The sequence below is a fragment of the Eptesicus fuscus genome, chromosome 5, assembly GCF_027574615.1.
Source record: "Eptesicus fuscus isolate TK198812 chromosome 5, DD_ASM_mEF_20220401, whole genome shotgun sequence".
Taxonomy (NCBI): Eukaryota; Metazoa; Chordata; class Mammalia; order Chiroptera; family Vespertilionidae; genus Eptesicus; species Eptesicus fuscus.
Window position 1 is genome coordinate 43,114,496 of NC_072477.1, and position 17,958 is coordinate 43,132,453.

At 40.0% G+C, this 17,958-nt stretch overlaps 1 protein-coding gene across 7 annotated transcripts in view; it reads right to left on the reverse strand.

Moving 5' to 3' along the window:
* Positions 1 to 17,958, reverse strand: part of MAP2K5 (mitogen-activated protein kinase kinase 5) — a 273,560-nt gene that overhangs the window by 177,287 nt on the left and 78,315 nt on the right. For all 7 annotated transcript variants that reach the window (XM_054716100.1, XM_054716099.1, XM_028141851.2 and 4 more), the window contains one exon: positions 4,779 to 4,818. In XM_054716100.1, coding sequence (XP_054572075.1) covers positions 4,779 to 4,818 — 40 coding nt within the window. The remainder of the gene's footprint in view (positions 1 to 4,778; positions 4,819 to 17,958) is intronic.

Genomic DNA, 17,958 nt, shown 5'->3' on the forward strand with positions numbered 1-17,958 from the left:
TGACAAACTGCGGCTTGCGAGCCACATGCGGCTCTTTGGCCCCTTGAGTTTTTAGCAAAGGCCAGCTTAGGAGTACCCTAATTAAGTTAATAACAATGTACCTACCTATATAGTTTAAGTTTAAAAAATTTGGCTCTCAAAAGAAATTTCAATCTTTGTACTGTTGATATTTGGCTCTGTTGACTAATGAGTTTGCCAACCACTGCCATAAACTATTAGATCTATTCACACCACCATGTCAAGTACAGGGAATCTTTCATCCTAAAAAACTAGTAAATGGAGTGAAGTTATTATTTACTTTAAAGCAGCGGATCTCAAACCTGGCCTCATATTATAATTACCTTTATTTAAAGTTATTTTCATAAATATCTCAGGGCACTTTAAATAAATCCTGATGATACATAGGCATAATGTAATCAAAATCTCTGAGGGCAGACCCACCTCTTAGCATTTAAAAACAACAACAACTTGTCAGGTGAATTCTAACCCACAATAAGGTTGAGAACCACTTATTTAAGGTTTCAAAAATACATTTACAGTGGAACCTTGGTTCAATTCATTCCAGAAGGCTGTTCGAAACCGAATCATTTTTCCCATTAGAAATAATGTAAATTGAATTAATCCATTCCAGACACCCAAGTGATTCCCTGTTTTAACCATTCTTACATACATGTCTAATATACTGCTTAATCTATAAATACATATTTTAAAAACAAAAAGGACATGAAATGTAAATGAAAAGTTAAAAAGGAAGTGAAATATAGAGTAAAAATTGAAAATTTAATAAAAAGAAACAGCAACCAAAGCAAAAAATATGAAAATATTCACAGCACAATTTCTTGAGATGTTAACAATGTAAGGTTTGGGGTAAACTGACCCATACACTCAAGCATTCTCTCCTTTGTCACCTGAGAGACTCATGACTGATCATACAGGTATCAGCATGAAAGTATTATTGGGTTGAGAAGTAAATTGTTTGAGATGGGTGATGTTGGAGAACGGAGGTCTGACTGTACTCAGTACTTAGTATGACTGCTACGCTATATTGCATCTCCAAGCACACACTCAATAAATGACATAACTCCACAGGGCTAGCCAACACATTGGAATTAAACTCACACTACTGGCTGTAAACGTATTGTCCACTTGATCAAAAATCTTAATTGGGCTCCCATGGCCTCGCATAAAGTTACAATTCTAGCATGACATTCAAGGACTTCTTCTACAGTCTAGCTCCAACTTGTTATTCTAGCTCCTCCTACTACTCCCCATCACAAACTCAATCCTCATGTGAAACCAGATGATTTTTACTGATCCACACATGTCCTGTGCTTTCTCCACTTCCAGTCTTTGCTCTGCTGTTCCTTCCACTTGAGGTGAGCTTCCTCTCTCTACTCCACAGTCATTGATCATAAAATCTTTTCTATCTTTTAGGCCCAGCTGGAATGTTGCCACCATCTCAGGAAGCCAGCCCCAAAGCCCTCCCTCAGAATTTATCTCTAGCTTTGGTCCTTTATTTTTTCCCTTACCACATTTATCTTTAGCATTCATACCTCATCTTCTAAAAACAGAAGTCTAAAGAATAAAGAGTGGTTGTGAGCTCCTCAAGGGCAAAGGGTGAGTCTTGTACATCTTTCTCTAGCTCCCTCCCTCACGCCCAGCACCCTGTATAGCAAGAATGTCAAACTTGCAGGCCGCAAGCCTCGTTTATTTGGCCCATGTTAGCCTTTGAGTTTGACATGCTTGCTGTATAGGATCTTACAGTAGTGGCCATTAAGTGATGTGGGATTTAATTAAAGTGTGCCTTACAACCATAATGCTCTAAGTAAGGTGCTGTTTTTAGAGAGGAAGGGATGGATTGCTTGATTTCTACAGCTGAATTTAAAACCACCATGTCAAGTATAGGGAATAGCCCAACTGGAGTGGCTCAGTGGTTGAGCATCAACCTATGAACCAGGACGTCATGGTTAGATTCCCAGTCAGGGCACATGCCTGGGTTGCAGGCTCGATCCCAGTGAGGAGCATGCAGGAGGCAGCCAATTAATGATTCTCTCTCACCATTGATGTTTCTCTCTCTCCTTCTTCCTTCCTCTCTGAAATCAATAAAAAAATTTATATTTTTTTTTATATATAAAAAACTAATTTAAAATAAATAAATAAAACCAAACATATAAACACTAAAGTAAATAAAAGTGCCACTCTGACCTAAAATGTAGCAAGTAATACTGTACTCTCATAGATCTTGATCATCCTTGGTATTTTCTATAGTGCAGAACAGTAAAGATTCTATAATGGTAGAAAAGTGAATAAAGTAATTTCTGGGAACTTGAGAGGGAGATTAAAATTCACCTTAAAATAATTACTGAAATGCTCTTCTATTTTCTGGGAGACTTGACACTCTAGGTGGAAGGTTAATTCTCCTTCCCTTGGGCATTCCTGTGAGTGAGCTTTAAAACTGTGAAAAATAAACAAGTCCAATTCCTTATTTGAAGGTAATGGGAAAAGGCATGGAAATACTAATGTTCTGTTTGAAGTACAAGCAAAGGATAGACTCCCTGAGTTGTTGTTGTTATTATTATTATTACTATTTTTCTCCATAGGAAGAGCTAAATTTCTCAAACTGGAGAGACTCCGAACATGAAGAATTTCATGGAGAAAGGGTTAAGTGAGAAACTGAAATACCTGAGTGCCTTTCCCTGCTCTTCGCTACACCTCCAGGACAAATAAGGATGAGTTGTCAAGTTAAATATAAGCAGTCAAGTGACTGAATTATAATTTACTCTGTGCTCAATTTAAATTAGTGTGAGGCTATTAAAATATACAGTATAAATACGGCAATTCATCACAACCTGTCATGGATGACTTCATTTATTTGCTGGAGTGGCACATGCTCCACTAAAGGGAAGGAGAGCAAAATCACAGGTCAAATTAAGCCGCTATTCTGTTTTAATTCGCTTATTTAATCTGTGGCAACATAATTGTCTTTTACAGTATGTACAATTCAGAAAGGAAATTTGGGAGGATTACAGTCAGTATACAAATGATTAATCAAATGGTCCATTTAAATGCTAGTTTAAAAGCAGCAGAAACCCAAACACAGTCAAAGAATGATAATCAGCACATGCTACATACAATGCTAAGAAATTTCCTGTTAAATGGATGTTTTTTCCCAATTAGAAAATAAATAATACTGGGAAATCTATTAAGCTCTACTCTTTGAAAGGTTTTATAGAATACACTGAAAGGTTTTATAAAATGGTTCTATTTTCAAGATGGCTAACACTATTTTTATTTGTTTTCTGCTCTATTTGTTTGCAATTGTTTTGCTTACCTATACCACTCCCTGCCCCAAAAAGCTCATTAGAAACACATTTCATGAGTTACATACTACAGTCAAATACTTATCTTTAAAAAATGATTAGTATCATTTTCAAAATGCTCTCTTTGAGGCATAAATTTTTCTAAATTCAGTACTATAAAATAAAAAATTCAAGGTACTTCTATTCTTCCCAAAATTCAACTTGCTTTTAAAAATATCTGAAGTGATAGTTTCACACCTTTAATGTCTGAAAAGGGAAATATTACAATATAGTTGTTTCATTTTTGTCTAAAAAATGAAAATATTTAGAAATATAACAATTAAAAATATTTTGAGTAGGAACAGTAATAGATTTTCAAGATTTTTATCTAATTGCTCCCACAGATATTCAAAGTGTGGGTCCAACTGACTACTTGGCTTGGGAAATTAAATTTCCCTCATCATTCTATGCCGGCACCAGAGCCCTGCAGGTGACTCTGTTTAGACAAGGCCTGTGATTTGCTGCTCTTCACAATCCCTCTGTGACACCAGGCAGCCCCGTTTCACAGCTGAGGTCACTGAGAGGTTCAAGTGACATGCTTGAAGTCACACAAAAGTCAGGAGAGGGTCAGGAAAAGATCAGATGCGCTAACCTTTCATTTCACCCTTTAATATATATATAAAAAAAGCTAAGAAATACTCTGGCTGAGAGCAATGGTCCATACAAAGAACACTATGGGATATTTTGTATGCGAGTTGAACCTGCTTTCAAGATGTTACTTCAAAAGATGAATGAGTAAACTGGAAAAAAAAAAAAACACACCCCAAAACAAAAAGAACAAAATGTATTTATTTAGTCAGTCATTCAACAAATTATGTGTTGAACATCCAGTCATTACATACAGCACTCTGCACCAAGCCCTTTGTGCAATGCTCCGCATGAATCAGTGAGTAAAACAAGAGCTGTTCTCTATTTACAAGGAGATTTCAATATGATAGGGGAAACATACATATATACTAACAGCAAACAACAAGGCAGCATGTGATAACACCCATAAGAAACACAGAGAATTCTAGAGAGTCAAAGTAGAAAGTGATAGATAAACCAGAAGTGACTATTTATCTATGTAAGTCCAACAGAGTGGCTTTGGAGCTGACCCTTGAAGGGTGTTAAGGATTTTGACAGCTGGAGACACAGGGAAGGAATTCTTATTAGCGAGAAATACATGTATCAAAGTGTTGAAGTGAAAGTACCTGGGTTCAGATAAGGCAACGAGTTCAACTTAAAAGCAGCACAACCGTTAGGAGCTTGAATGTCCCAACACTGCTACAGCTTCCACCTCCGAATCCAAACCTAAAACCATTTCATTTCCTTTTTATCACTACCTGTAACTCAAGCTGAACATGGGGGGTGCGAGTGGAGAAAAAGTGGTGAGCATCAAGAATATCATGAATTTCATGAAGTGTATCCAGTACTTACCTTTACAGCTAGTATTTTCCCACTTGGGACATGATATGCTCTATGGGAAGAAAAACAAACAAAATTACTTGGGTTCACTAAACAACCTAGAAAATAGTTAAGGACATATATGTAAATCTGGACACACCTGCAGCAATAGGATATATGATACTTTCAAAGAATACTAATAACATTAGTAATTTACATTTCTATTGAGCTTAATGGTTTACAAAACGATTAATTATACCTTACCTTAAAATAACCCTCTGAGGTAATGCTGTCATTATTATCTCCTTAAAGATAAGAACTTTGAAGCACAGAGAAGTAGTTTGTCTAATGGCACAAAGTCAGAAAGTGGCAGAACTAGACCTCAAATCCAAGTATTCTGGCCCTAGATCCTTTATGGCAAGCATGTCAAACTCAAAGGCTAATACGGGCCAAATAAACGAGGCATGCAGCCTGTGGGCCGCGAGTTTGACATGCTTGCTTTACAGCGTACTGTCAGAGTGAGAGGCTGAGAGAGAATGAGAGAGAATGAGAGAGAGGTCCTACAGCTCTGCTAAGCATTATACAGAGCCATAAAAAATGGGAGGTTTTCCTTTTATTTCAATTATATATACAAATCAACTATATTCCCACATTTAATCAAAATAATCTCAAAACTACATGGATTTAGCTATGGTTTAAGGTAGATATAAATTCATATAAGAAGTCACAGGGTTATAAGACTCAAGTATGTGGTTTCCTAAAGCTGGCATCTCTCAATATTGCAAAAGCTTCAAAAGAGAGACAAACTCATATGTATGATACAGTGAAATAACTACAAGTCAAGGAATATGAATACATTCATTTATGAAAAAGAGAATAAGGTTTGCAGAAATAAAAACCATGATCTCATCAAGACCTTTTTATGTTTAAATGAAATGTGGCCTTTCATATGTATACTGTAAGGACTGTATATTCTGACCATTATCCAGAAACAGCCTGCCTTATATAAAAATTTCACAATGAACCACACAACATGAACAAACACTGTTACTGCAAGTCCATAAAAGTATAAAGAAACACATTATTTTGGAAGAATTAAAGTCTTGTTCCATAGAGGATTTTGCACATTAGCCAAGATTGGATTGTTCTTCCTCTCACCTGGCTAGTGCTAACATGTGAGTGGGGTAGAAAACTTGTGGAGGAATGTAATTTCCCTTGCCAGGAATTCCCTGTCCTCAGCTGCCAAGTTGCAAAATTTACCAGGCTCCCAATTTTTACTTGATAATAACCTAATAGTAAAACATACTTATTATTTTATTTCTTTTGAGATATCACTGACATGTAACATTACATTAATTTCAGGTATATAACATAGTAATGAAATAAATATTTGCTTATGCATATTGTAAAAGAATCACCCTGATAAGTCTAGTTAACATCCATTATCATAAACGGTTGCAAAAAATTGCTCATTTCTTAAAACAAAAACAAAATATGCATTTCACTATTATCAAATGAAAATATTATTTTCTGTTGTTTTGGCAGAAATACTTGTGTGGTTGTTCTGACAAAATTTTAAGCAGTTTTATTGAGGCATAATTATATATGACAAAATTCACTGTTTTAAAGTGCACAATTCAATGATTTTTAGAAAATTTACATAGCTGTACAATCACTGATACGTATTTTTAAAGTGACAGACTTATAGAGATAATTTAGTTACTAAGAACCCACAAGTATTTATAACTTTTCATATATAAAATGTTATAAATTCAGGTAAAATAGTACAAAACATGTAATTGTATCTACATATCCATATATGAGTGCTATAAAAAATTCATTCTGTTTTTCCTACTTGAGTGGACAAAGGTTGAACCAATTTTGGAAGGTAAACTTAGGTTTTATTTTATGAATTAATTATAGAGAAATTATATCTTATTTAAATGAAAAACGAGATTATAAAAATTGGCATTGTTCATTTTAATCTGAAAAAGTATCTACAGACTTTGTCTAAATATCAACCTCCTTAGTATATACAAATACTATCAAGTTTATAAAACTTGAATGATTTAAAATTTTTTACACTTTATATAAAGAAATGTTCTGTAAGAACTCCTATACCATAAAGGGTTTAGAACAAATAACCACTTACTTTACTATTGATGTTAATATCAGAGTTTTACAACATGAAACTACATTTCAGACTATGATTTGATTCATTATATATCTGAATTCAGGTAATAAATTGATGTATAAAGCCATACACTGTAATTTTCCTCAGTGCCTGACAGAGATGTTGCTGGACTAAGCTAATTTAAAATGTGATTTGAAGGAATTTAGTCCATGTAAATATCCTATATAATAAAAGGCTAATATGCAAATCAACCCAATGGCAGAGCAACCGGTCGCTATAATGCACACTGATCACTAGGGGGCAGACGTTCAACACAGGAGCTGCCCCCTGGTGGTCAGTGCACTCCCACAGGGGGACATCCCGCAAGGGCTCCCAGACTGTGAGAGAGTGCAGGCCGGGCTGAGGGACCCCCCCCCCCCCCCGCCCCGAGTGCAAGAATTTCATGCACTGGGCTTCTAGTAGGTAATATAATATGTAAAATTTAATAATGATATATATATTATTTTTCCTCTTACATATCACAGAGTAAAAAATACTCTATATTAGAATCAATAACCAAAGACTCAAATGTGAAGACTAATAGTTGAATGCATACACAAGGATTCAAAAGTCATAAAAAAACCAGTGTTGCTACTTAGGACAATAAGCAACACCAGGGTTTTTGAGACCAACAGCAGCGATAAGTAAGTGGTTAGCAGATAGTCTAATATATACCAGACTGAACAGTTTGGCAACTTAATGAGCTTGTCAAGAAAGATGATGTCTTTTCTAAAAGAAAGGTCTCCTATTTCCAAGTGAAATAAAAGGAGATGCTTGATAATTTAATTATGATGCACGCTAATTCATCCATGGAAGTCTGGGTTCGATTTCGAGCAACAAAGATGCTGTGTGGTTTGGTTTACAGTGTAATGACAGTACCAACTTAACATTTAATCATCAAGGAGAAGTGGATGACAAAGGCATTGCCAGGTAAAGTGGAGTATGCACCTTAACTTTGCAAATGGCATTCCACCTGGAGAAAAGGAATTTGTTTACTTTCAACGGATACTGCATCCCAATTGTCTTGACCTTCCTCAACACATTAACTGTAAAGTGATTAATGAAGTTTGAATGGAGGCTCTGGTTACACCAAAAGACAACTATACACCTCTGCATTCTTTTAATTAACAGCTAACACTTCAAATTAGTTTGTTGTTGCCACAGTAATTACCTGTTCCAATGAGTGCATGGAGGAAGCATTTTATGAGATATTTTTAGTGCTTAGACTTGAGTGTTCCATTTTGTTTTCAAACAAGCACAGACCTTCAGGGAATATTCCCAGCCCTTAAAACTGAGCACACAACATATACACTTTAGGATGGCAAAAGCTAGTACCTTGGTATAAACTTTTTGAGTATTTGAAATAACAAAGAACCCAACAAAAGAGAAGAACACTTACTATCCATACTTTTTCTTTTCATTTGGAGCAATAGGTTCTAGATGACTGACAAAAAGTGGATATCAACCTTTAATTCTCATAGCGTACAGAACAGAAAATTTACTGAGTCTGTAGGAAATATAGAGAATTGTCTAGTTTAATCCTTTCTTCTTAGAGTGGAAACACCCAAAACCCAGGTTAAAAAAACTTGTCCAAACTCACGCAGTAAATGACAAAGCCACGAATGGGACTGTGGCAGAATACACATATTTTAGCACCTAAAGGAAATATGCAGTGATGTTTATGTTTTCTTCATTGTGTTCTGAAACAGGGAAACTCATAATTCAAAATTTATAAAGGTGCTGACCTATTTCAATCAGACTAAGGACCATGACATCTGAATCTCTGCAGGCAATGAAGTATTCTGCAATCACTGCCAACCTAGCTTGACAGGCAAGGAGTGAAGCTGGTGTAGGCTCTGGAGTCACTCCTGGGGTTCTGATCCCAGCTCTGCACTTCCTAACAGTGTGAACCTGGACTGTTAGTAAACCTCAGTGCGTCTCAGTTGTCTCAAGTCTGGAATGGGGAAATCGGTCCCTACGTTATCGAGTTGTGAGGATTCAGTGAGATAACAGGTAAAGTATTGAAGACAGCGCTGGCATGCATTATATTTTAAGAAACTATGAAGTTTACAAGGTAGACAGGTGTTTTGAGAGTAGAACCTGATAAAATAGACTAAAGCAGCAAGTTAGCTTTAATGATGAAGACTGGCAAATGGCTGCAATATATCATTTATTAAGAAAAACTGGTAGAATTACTTCATATTGAACCAACTTTGAAGACAAAGAATTAACATGCTATGGTTATACCATGTTTCAAATTCTGACATGCTATGGTTATACCATGTTTCAAATTCTAGATTTCTTACCATGTTTACCTCTTGTCCACTACTATAATTTATCTATAGTACAGAGAGGTGTGGTCAATGTCACATTCAGGTGTTCATCTCAGCAGAAATGCCATCTAACTATCAAAATGGCTAAATGAGAACTTACATTTATCCTTCTCCTTAGGTTAAATAAAAATATATAAGCTACCCTAAAAAGAATCCATATGCCTTTATTTAATACACAGTTGACTCTTGAACAACATGGGGGGTTGGGGGTGCCTACCTACTACAAATTCGAAAACCCATGTGTAACTTTTGCCTTCCCAAAAACTTAACTACCCTCAGTATCCCAGGGAGATTGGCTCCAAGACCTCCATGGATACCAAAACCCATGGATGCTCAAGTCCCTTATATAAAACTAGTGGCCCGGTGCACAAAATTTGTGCACGGGGTGTGTGTGTGTGTGTATGTGTGTGTGTGTGTGTGTGGTGTGGTGTGTCCTTCAGCCCGGCCTGCACTCTCTCCAATCTGGGACCCCTTGGGGGATGTCCGACTGCCAGTTTAGGCCCGATCCCTGTGGAATTGGGCCTAAACTGGCAGTTGGACATCCCTCTCGCAATCCAGGACCACTGGCTCCTAACTGCTCACCTGCCTGCCTGCCTGATCGCCCCTAACCACTCTGCCTGCCGACCTGCTTGCCCCCAACTGCCCTCCCCCCCGCCGGCCTTCTCACCCCCAACTAACCCCCCTGCCAGCCTGCTTGCCCCCAACTAACCCCCCTGCCAGCCTGCTTGCCCCCAACTGCCCCCCCTGCCAGCCTGCTCACCCCAACTGCTCCCCCGCCAGCCTGATTGCCCCCAACTGCACCGCCCGTCAGCCTGCTCACCCCCAACTCCCTTCCCCTGCTAGCCTGCTCGCCCCCAACTGGCCCCCCCTGCTGGCCTGATCGCCCAACTGCCCCGCCTGCCAGCCTGCTTGCCCCCAACTGCCCCCCCTGCCGCCCTGCTCACCCCCAACTGGGCCCCCTGCTGGCCTGCTCGCCCCCAACTGCCCCCCCCCGCTGGCCTGATCACCCCCAACTGCCCTCTCATCCTGGCCTGATTGCCCCTAACCACTTCTGCTTCAGCCCCGCCACCATGGCTTTGTCTGGAAGGATATCTGGAAGGTCTCTTGGAAGGAGATATTACCCTTTTATTAGTATAGATGGGATAGAACAATCCATACAGTTGACCCTCCACATCTTTGGACTCCCAACTGTGGATCAAATACAGTACAGGTATTTATTGGAAAAAGAATCCTACCTAAAAAAAGAGTAATATGCAAATTAACCATCACTCCGCTACATCCACAAGCCATGCCCACCAGCCACGCCCACCAGCCAATCAGAGCGAGTATGCAAATAAACCCAACCAAGATGGCTAGAGCCACAGAAAGCAGGAGGGAGGCTTGGGTTTCCCAGGCAATAGAGGAAGCCAAGCTTTCCGCCTGCCCTTGCCGGCCTAAGCCTCCACTCAAGGCTACAAAGTTTCAATTATAGAAGGTAAACAAATCCAAACAGAAATGGCGGCAGCCACAGAGCTGGAAAGAGCAGGAGGCTAGGGTTGCCCCCGGCGATGGAAGAAGCAAAGCTTTCTGCACACCCTGGCTGGCCCAGGCCTCCACTCCAGGCTACAAAGTTTCAATTATAGAAGATACATAAACCCCAGATACCAGGGCCTCCGCTTGGGTCGCCAGGGGGCGTGGCTGGCCTGCAAACCACCACAGGCCCCTTGCTCAGGCTGCCCCACACACCAAGGGAACCCCCACCCTGATCCAGGACACCCTTCAGGGCAAACCAGCTGGCCCCCACCTGTGCACCAGGCCTCTATCCTATCTAATAAAAGAGTACTATGCAGATTGACCATCACTCCAACACACAATGTGGCTGCCCCCATGTGGTCAAAGATCCTGCCTCTATGTGGACACAAGATGGCCACCACAAGATGGCTAGCAGGGGAGGGCAGTTGGGAGGCACCAGGCCTGCAAGGGAGGGCAGTTGAGAGGGACCAGGCCTGCAAGGGAGGGCAGTTGGAGGCGATCAACCCTGCAGGGGAGGGCAGTTAGGGGTGACCAGGCTGGCAGAGGAGGGAAGTTGGGGGCAAACAGGCTGGCAGGGGAGCAGTTAGACATCAATCAGGCTGGCAGCAGAGTGGTTAGGGGGTGATCAGGCTGGCAGGCAGAAGCAGTTAGGGGCAATCAGGAAGGCAAGCAGGCGAGCAGTTGGGAGCCAGCAGTCCTGGATTGTGAGAGGGATGTCCGACTGCCCGATTAGACCCGATCCCGGTGGGATTGGGCCTAAACGGGCAGTCGGACATCCCTCTAGGGGTCCCAGATTGGAGAGGGTGCAGGTTGGGCTAAGGGACACCCTCCCCCCGCCCCGTGCACGAATTTCGTGCACCGGGCCTCTAGTCTACATATAAGTAGATTCACACAGTTCAAACTTGTGTTGTAAAATTTTGAAGCCTCTCCTAGTCTTCAGGCTTTAGTAGCTCTGTTATAGCTCTTAGAGCACAATGCAGAAATATTGTTTGAGTCTGTCTCCCATACTGGGCAATGAGCACTGCCATGTCTTAATCATCTTTGTATTCTTTCCGCATTGTCCAAGCCCTGGCCCTTGATAGGTGTTCTCTATTTAATAAATATTCAAGATATGTTTATTACTTCCGGATGAAACAGAAATCTCTCACTTGAATGGTATTTTACAAAAAAATTCTACATACATTTAATTAATTCCATAATCCTCTGAACATGGGTTATCCACCCCCCACCAGTTTTATTCAGGTATAATTGATATATAACATAAGTAGAAGTTATTATCATTCCCATTTGGGTATATTTCTAATTGCCGAATCAAGAGTCCTTACAAGGATTTCATGGTCACCTCACCAATCCCTGCTTCTGCCAATCTCCTTTATGCCCAATACTTACTCTGCTCTATCAAACATGATCCTTCCTCAGGCCCTTTGCACCTACTCCTCAAGCCAGAACCACTCTTCCTCCAATATCCACTTGGAGGATACTTCCTTCATGTTCAATGTATATCTTTCAGTCTCCTATATAAAAAAGCTCAGTCACCCTTTCTTTATTCTTTACAGAACTCATCAATAGCTAATTTATTAATTATCTGTCTCCCACCACTAGAAAGCAGGCTCCATGAAAACATGGACTATTATCTTTTTTTGTTTTGTTTTGTTTGTATTTCCTGTGTCTAAAACTGTGCTGGGCACATTTTTATAAATATCTATTGACTGAATGAATAAATTTTCTTAATTGTTATAGGTTTATTTTTGTTTGTTTTTTAAATTTTTCTTAAGACAGTTTTAAGATTTTCAAAAAAGTGTACACTTTCTGTTTTCAAGTTTATTTTTATAAACGTATTCACTGTATCCTCGTATTTTAAAATTTTCTTCTCTGTCTAGAAATATATCCCCCCCACCAGTTTTATTGAGATATAATTGACACACATCATTGTATAAGTTTAAGGTGTACAGCACAATGGTTTTAATTATATATAGTGTAAAATGATTCCTGCTATAAGTTTAGTTAACATCTATCATCTCCTATAGATACAATAAAAAGAGAAAGCAAAACAACATCCTATTTATCATATAGCAGTGTTAACTATGGTCACCATGCTATATATATTGCATCTCCTATATTTACTTCTATTATAGCTGAAAATTTGTACTTTTTGACCACATTTCTCCTATTCCCCCTCCCCTCCCATTAGCCTTTTTCAATCATAATTTTGTATCTTATCTCTGTGATATTTGATCAGTTTTTCCTAGAAACTAGTTATTGGTTTTCTTGAATTGTTTCTTAAATTTTAATTTCATTAATTTTTTTTCTTCAGTGTTTCTTTCCTTCCACTTCCTTTGGGTTTAACACTTTCCCTTTTAAAAATAATTCTTCAGGTATTTGCTGAGCCTATTAATATCCAATTATTCTTTGCTAATACACACACAAAAAAACTATCCTTTAAGTATGACTTTGATTGCATTCATGAGTTTTCATATATGGTATTTCTTTAATATTCAGTTGTAAATATTTTTATTTCCACTATGCTGTATTATATAACCCATAGGTTATTTAAATGTATGCATTTTAGTTTCCAAATATGAGGTTAACTTATTATTGATTTCTACACTAATTGTATTGCAGTCAGAAAAAGTGAGCTACATGTTACAGACGGAATTACAAGGAAAATTTGACAAATCCACAGACTTAGTGGCAGAATGTCTCCCAGTAATCAACAGATCAATCAGATCAAAATTAGTAAGGTACAGAAGATCTTAACATCACAATTAACAGGCTGGTCACTGATCATATATGGAACTCTTCAGCAATCAAACTGAAAATATCCATTATTTCCAGGTACAGAAATTTATTTTTTAAAAAACTGTTTATGTACTAGGGCACAAAGCTGGTCTCAACAAAGCCTGTAACATATAGGTCACTTTTTCTGATTACAATATGTCAGGTAATGTAAGCAGTGAAAAGGAATAAAGGTAAGCATATAGACAGTGACCAAGATTAGGGGTATGTTTGTTTATAATAGAGGTGTGGAGGAGGTCAGGGGATGCCTCTTCTATCAGGTTACATGTGAGCAGTAAGGCAGCACAACATTTAAATATTTGGAAGAAGAGGACTCCAGACAGAGGAAATGGTAAGTTAGTTCAAACACCCTAAAGTGGAACTGTGTGTCTGATGTGTGTGGAAGTGGAATAAGCAAGGGGACTAGTGTGAGAGATGAGGTTAGGAAGGTAATGGGAAGACAGAATGTGTAGTACCATTTAGGCCATGGTGAAGAATTAGACTATTATTCTGAGTGATATGAGAAGCCGTGGTGAGAGGAAGGAGAGCATATACATATTTTAAAAAGATCATTTTGGCTGCTGGGTAGAGAGAACACTATAGGACAGTAAGGACAGAAAATGGGAGACTAGATGGGAGGCTACTGTAATAATCCTAGCAAGAGATAATAGTGGCTTGGAATAGGGTGGTAGGAAAAGAGTGGTGGCTTCTTAAAATAATTGTGAGGAAGAGCCAACAAGATTTGTGGGCAAATTTGGTGATCTGCAAGAAAAAGGATTAAGAATGACTGCAAAATTTCTGCCATGAGCAACTTGTAGAAAAGAGTTTCCATATACTAAGACTGGATGATCTCTAGAAGGAGGTTTCAGAGGAAATCAAGAGTTCAGTTTTAGGTGGTTTTGAAATGCCTAAAAGACATCTGGCATCCAACTAGTAATTAGAGATAAGCTTGCAGTTCAGGACCAAGGACAGGGCTTCATTAACCTAAGGTCCTAGAAGGCATGAAACTACAAAAGCTCTCTTAGGAGCTACATTGAATAGAGACAAGGCCTGAGGACTGGACCGGAGGAACTCCAAATTTAGAAGTCAGAAAGATGAGAAAGAACCAGAAAAGGAGACGAGAAGGTACAGGCAGTAAGCCAGCAATAGACCCCTGCGAATGGTGTCCCTGAGGCCCTGAATGTTGTTGTTATATCTCCCATACTGCCAAGTGCAATACCTTAGAGAGAATAGGTATTCAAGTAAACATGTGATTGGTTTAAAAAGTAATACCTGGGACAAAAGCAATTAAGCCTAATATCTGCTCTTTGAAATTTCAAAGGTGGGACTAGTATAATACACACAAGGCTAGAGGTTTTGCATATCTTCATCTAAATACTAATGAGATTTTTAAAAAAGATACATCACTCCAAATAATAAACTGAATTTCTCCAAGAATCTTTAAAAATGAGAAAGGAGGAAAAAGAAAATTTTTAAAACAAAATGTTAAAAAGTCCTATATTCACATAGGACATAAGGGAGAAACAACCTGTGTTCACATTCCAACATCTGGACTCCCACACAAGTTTATGTCATGCGTAAATCAATTGCAACTGTACTTCACAATGTTTACTGAAAGTATTTATGCTTAGAATTTCAAATTCTAGGAGAACTAAAAAAGAATATGAATCGTCCCAGCTGACTCCTGTTCACAAAATAAATAACCTAGAGCTCATCATATATTTTCTGATAAAGCTTGTAAAATCTCATACAATTAAAGTAGGCATCTAATTTCTATGGTGCTTTTCTGCATGCTAATTTCTGAATACATTCTAATCAAATTAAATTATAAGCAGAAATAATTATTTATAATAGGGAGTATCTATGCTTCTCTAGTGATTATGAGGAGGAGCTGACCTCTGATCCAAATGTAATTATTTCATATTTTGGCATAACTGATAATATATGTTATAAATGTCAATTTGTTAGCAAAATAGTCATCAAAATGAATAAGGAAACACCTTTCCCCCTTTTTTGCTTCTTGGAGCAAGAGTCTCAATAGTAATTGCATGTATAACAACTTTTAATCAAGAACACTAACAGGACAATATTACCCCTGTCCTGTGAAGGGAGCAGGGCAATTCTTTCATACTAAAGGCCCGGTGCACAAAATTTGTGCACTGGGGGGGGGGGGTGTCCCTCAGCACAGCCTGCACCCTCTGACAATCCGGGACTGCTGGCTCCTAACTGCTTGCCTGCCTGACTGCCCTTAACTGCTTCTGCCTGCTAGCCTGATCACCCCCTAACTGCTCCCCTGCCGGCCTGATTAACACCTAACTGCTCCCCTGCCGACCTGGTCGCCCCCAACTGCCCTCCCCTGCCGGCCTGATCTCGCCCCCAAATGCCCTCCTCTGCTGGCCTAATGGCCCCCAACTGCCCTCCCTTGCCGGCTTGATCTCACCCCCAATGGCCCTCCCCTGCCGGCCTGATCTCGCCCCCAACTGCTCTTCCCTGCTGGCCTGATCGCCCACCCTCAACTGCCCTCCCCTGCCAGCCTGATGGCCCCCAACTGCCCTCCCTTACAGACTTGGTCCCCACCAACTGCCCTCCCCTGCTGGCCTGGTTGTCCCCAACAGCCTTCCCCTGCCGGCCTGATCTCGCCTCCAACTGCTCTCCCCTGCTGGCCTGATCGCCCCCAACTGCCCTCCTCTGCTGGCCTGATCTCGCCCCCAACTGCCCTTCCTTGACGGCCTGATCGCCCCTAATTGCCTCTGCCTGCCTGATCACTCCTAACTGCCCTCCCCTGCTGGCCTGATCTCACCCCCAACTTCCCTCCTCTGCCAGCCAATTTGGTTCTGATTGGTTGGTTTCTATGCCAGTCAGCGTCAAAAGCTCTGCCTCCTAGGCAGCCATTGGCTCCTCACAGTTGACCCAGATTTGGTTCTGATTGGTTGGTTTCTATGCCAGTCAGCATCAAAAGCTCCGCCTCGTACGCAGCCACTGGCTCCTCACAATTCACCCAGATTTGGTTCTGATTGGTTGGTTTCTATGCCAGTCAGAGCGTAAAAAGCCCCGCCTACTAGGCAGCCATTGGCTCCTTGCAATTCACCCAGATTTTGGTTCTGATTGGTTGGTTTCTATGCCAGTCAGCATCTCCGGGCCTATATCCGGGCCTGATCATAGACGTGGGGCTGATCAGCAGCTGCCCCAGGCTGCTGGCAAGCAGCTGAACTGTTGACCTCTGGGAGAGAGAAAGAGGCTTGGCTGCTGGCGAGGGAGAAAGAAGCAGAGTCTGATCACCCTGCTTCTCTCTCCCAACCTCACCAGCAGCCGCTGCCACTGCTGATCAGCCCCACCTCTCTCTCTCTCTAAGAGGTCAGGAGTTCAGCCCACTCGCCTGCTGCGCGCGCAGCCTGGCGAACTGTCAAGCCTCCCGGTTGTAGCGGATGTGACGGACCCAGAGTTTTTATATATTAGGATACCATGTCAGATAAATGCTACTTCTCATATACATACGTTGTAGAAGGTTAGTGAAAAGAGGGTCCTAATTATTCTATGAATAATTTATAGAGTGCTATCAATTGTTGGAAAATTCTCTAAATGGATTGGAATCCTAAGAAAATAATCCAGTCACTAAAATGGTGATAGCAATAATAGTTAAGAGTTGACTTAAGAAATAAGCTATAATTAGAAAGGAACGGTCTTATTCTAGGTACACAGGAAAGAATGTGATGTTTATTTATTTTGCCCCTGGGTCTCTTAGAGAACAGGTAGGAGGCAAGAATGAAGGTAAGCAAAGCCTGTTTTAAAATAAAAGTTACAAATGCCTTTATGTTATTAGCTTGCTTCAGGCATAGTAATGGTTCTCCCTAAAGGATAAAACTGGTTCTCTGTTTTTCAGGCAATTATTTCACAACTTGTGGAATTATTCTGGATTCCCTAAATCTCTGTTGTTTGAATGCCATTCTAGGATGTCCATCAGAAGCAGGACAAAGGAAAGGAGACAAGGTGAAAGAGAAACCTCTCTGAGATCTGGTTTGTTATAACAAAACTAGAGGCCCAATGCACGAAATTCATGCAAGTGTAGGCCTTCCTTCTCCTGGCTGCCGGCACCAGTTTCCTTCTGGCACCCGGTACCTGGGCTTCCCTCCGGCCACCAGCAGGCACCTGGCACCCAGGCTTCTCTCACAGCCCCAGCTTCATCCGGAAGGTCATCTGGAAGGACGTCTGGTCTAATTAGCATATTACACTTTTATTATTATAGATGTTTAATTGTCTAAAGTAAGATTTTTGATTGGTCATCCATTTTCATTATCTATGCAACTCTCAATTCTTGTTAGCATAGAAATTTAAGACTGGCTATAGATTTAATTATTTTTTTTATTTTTTATTTTTAAAATATATTTTATTGATTTTTTACAGAGAGGAAGGGAGAGGGATA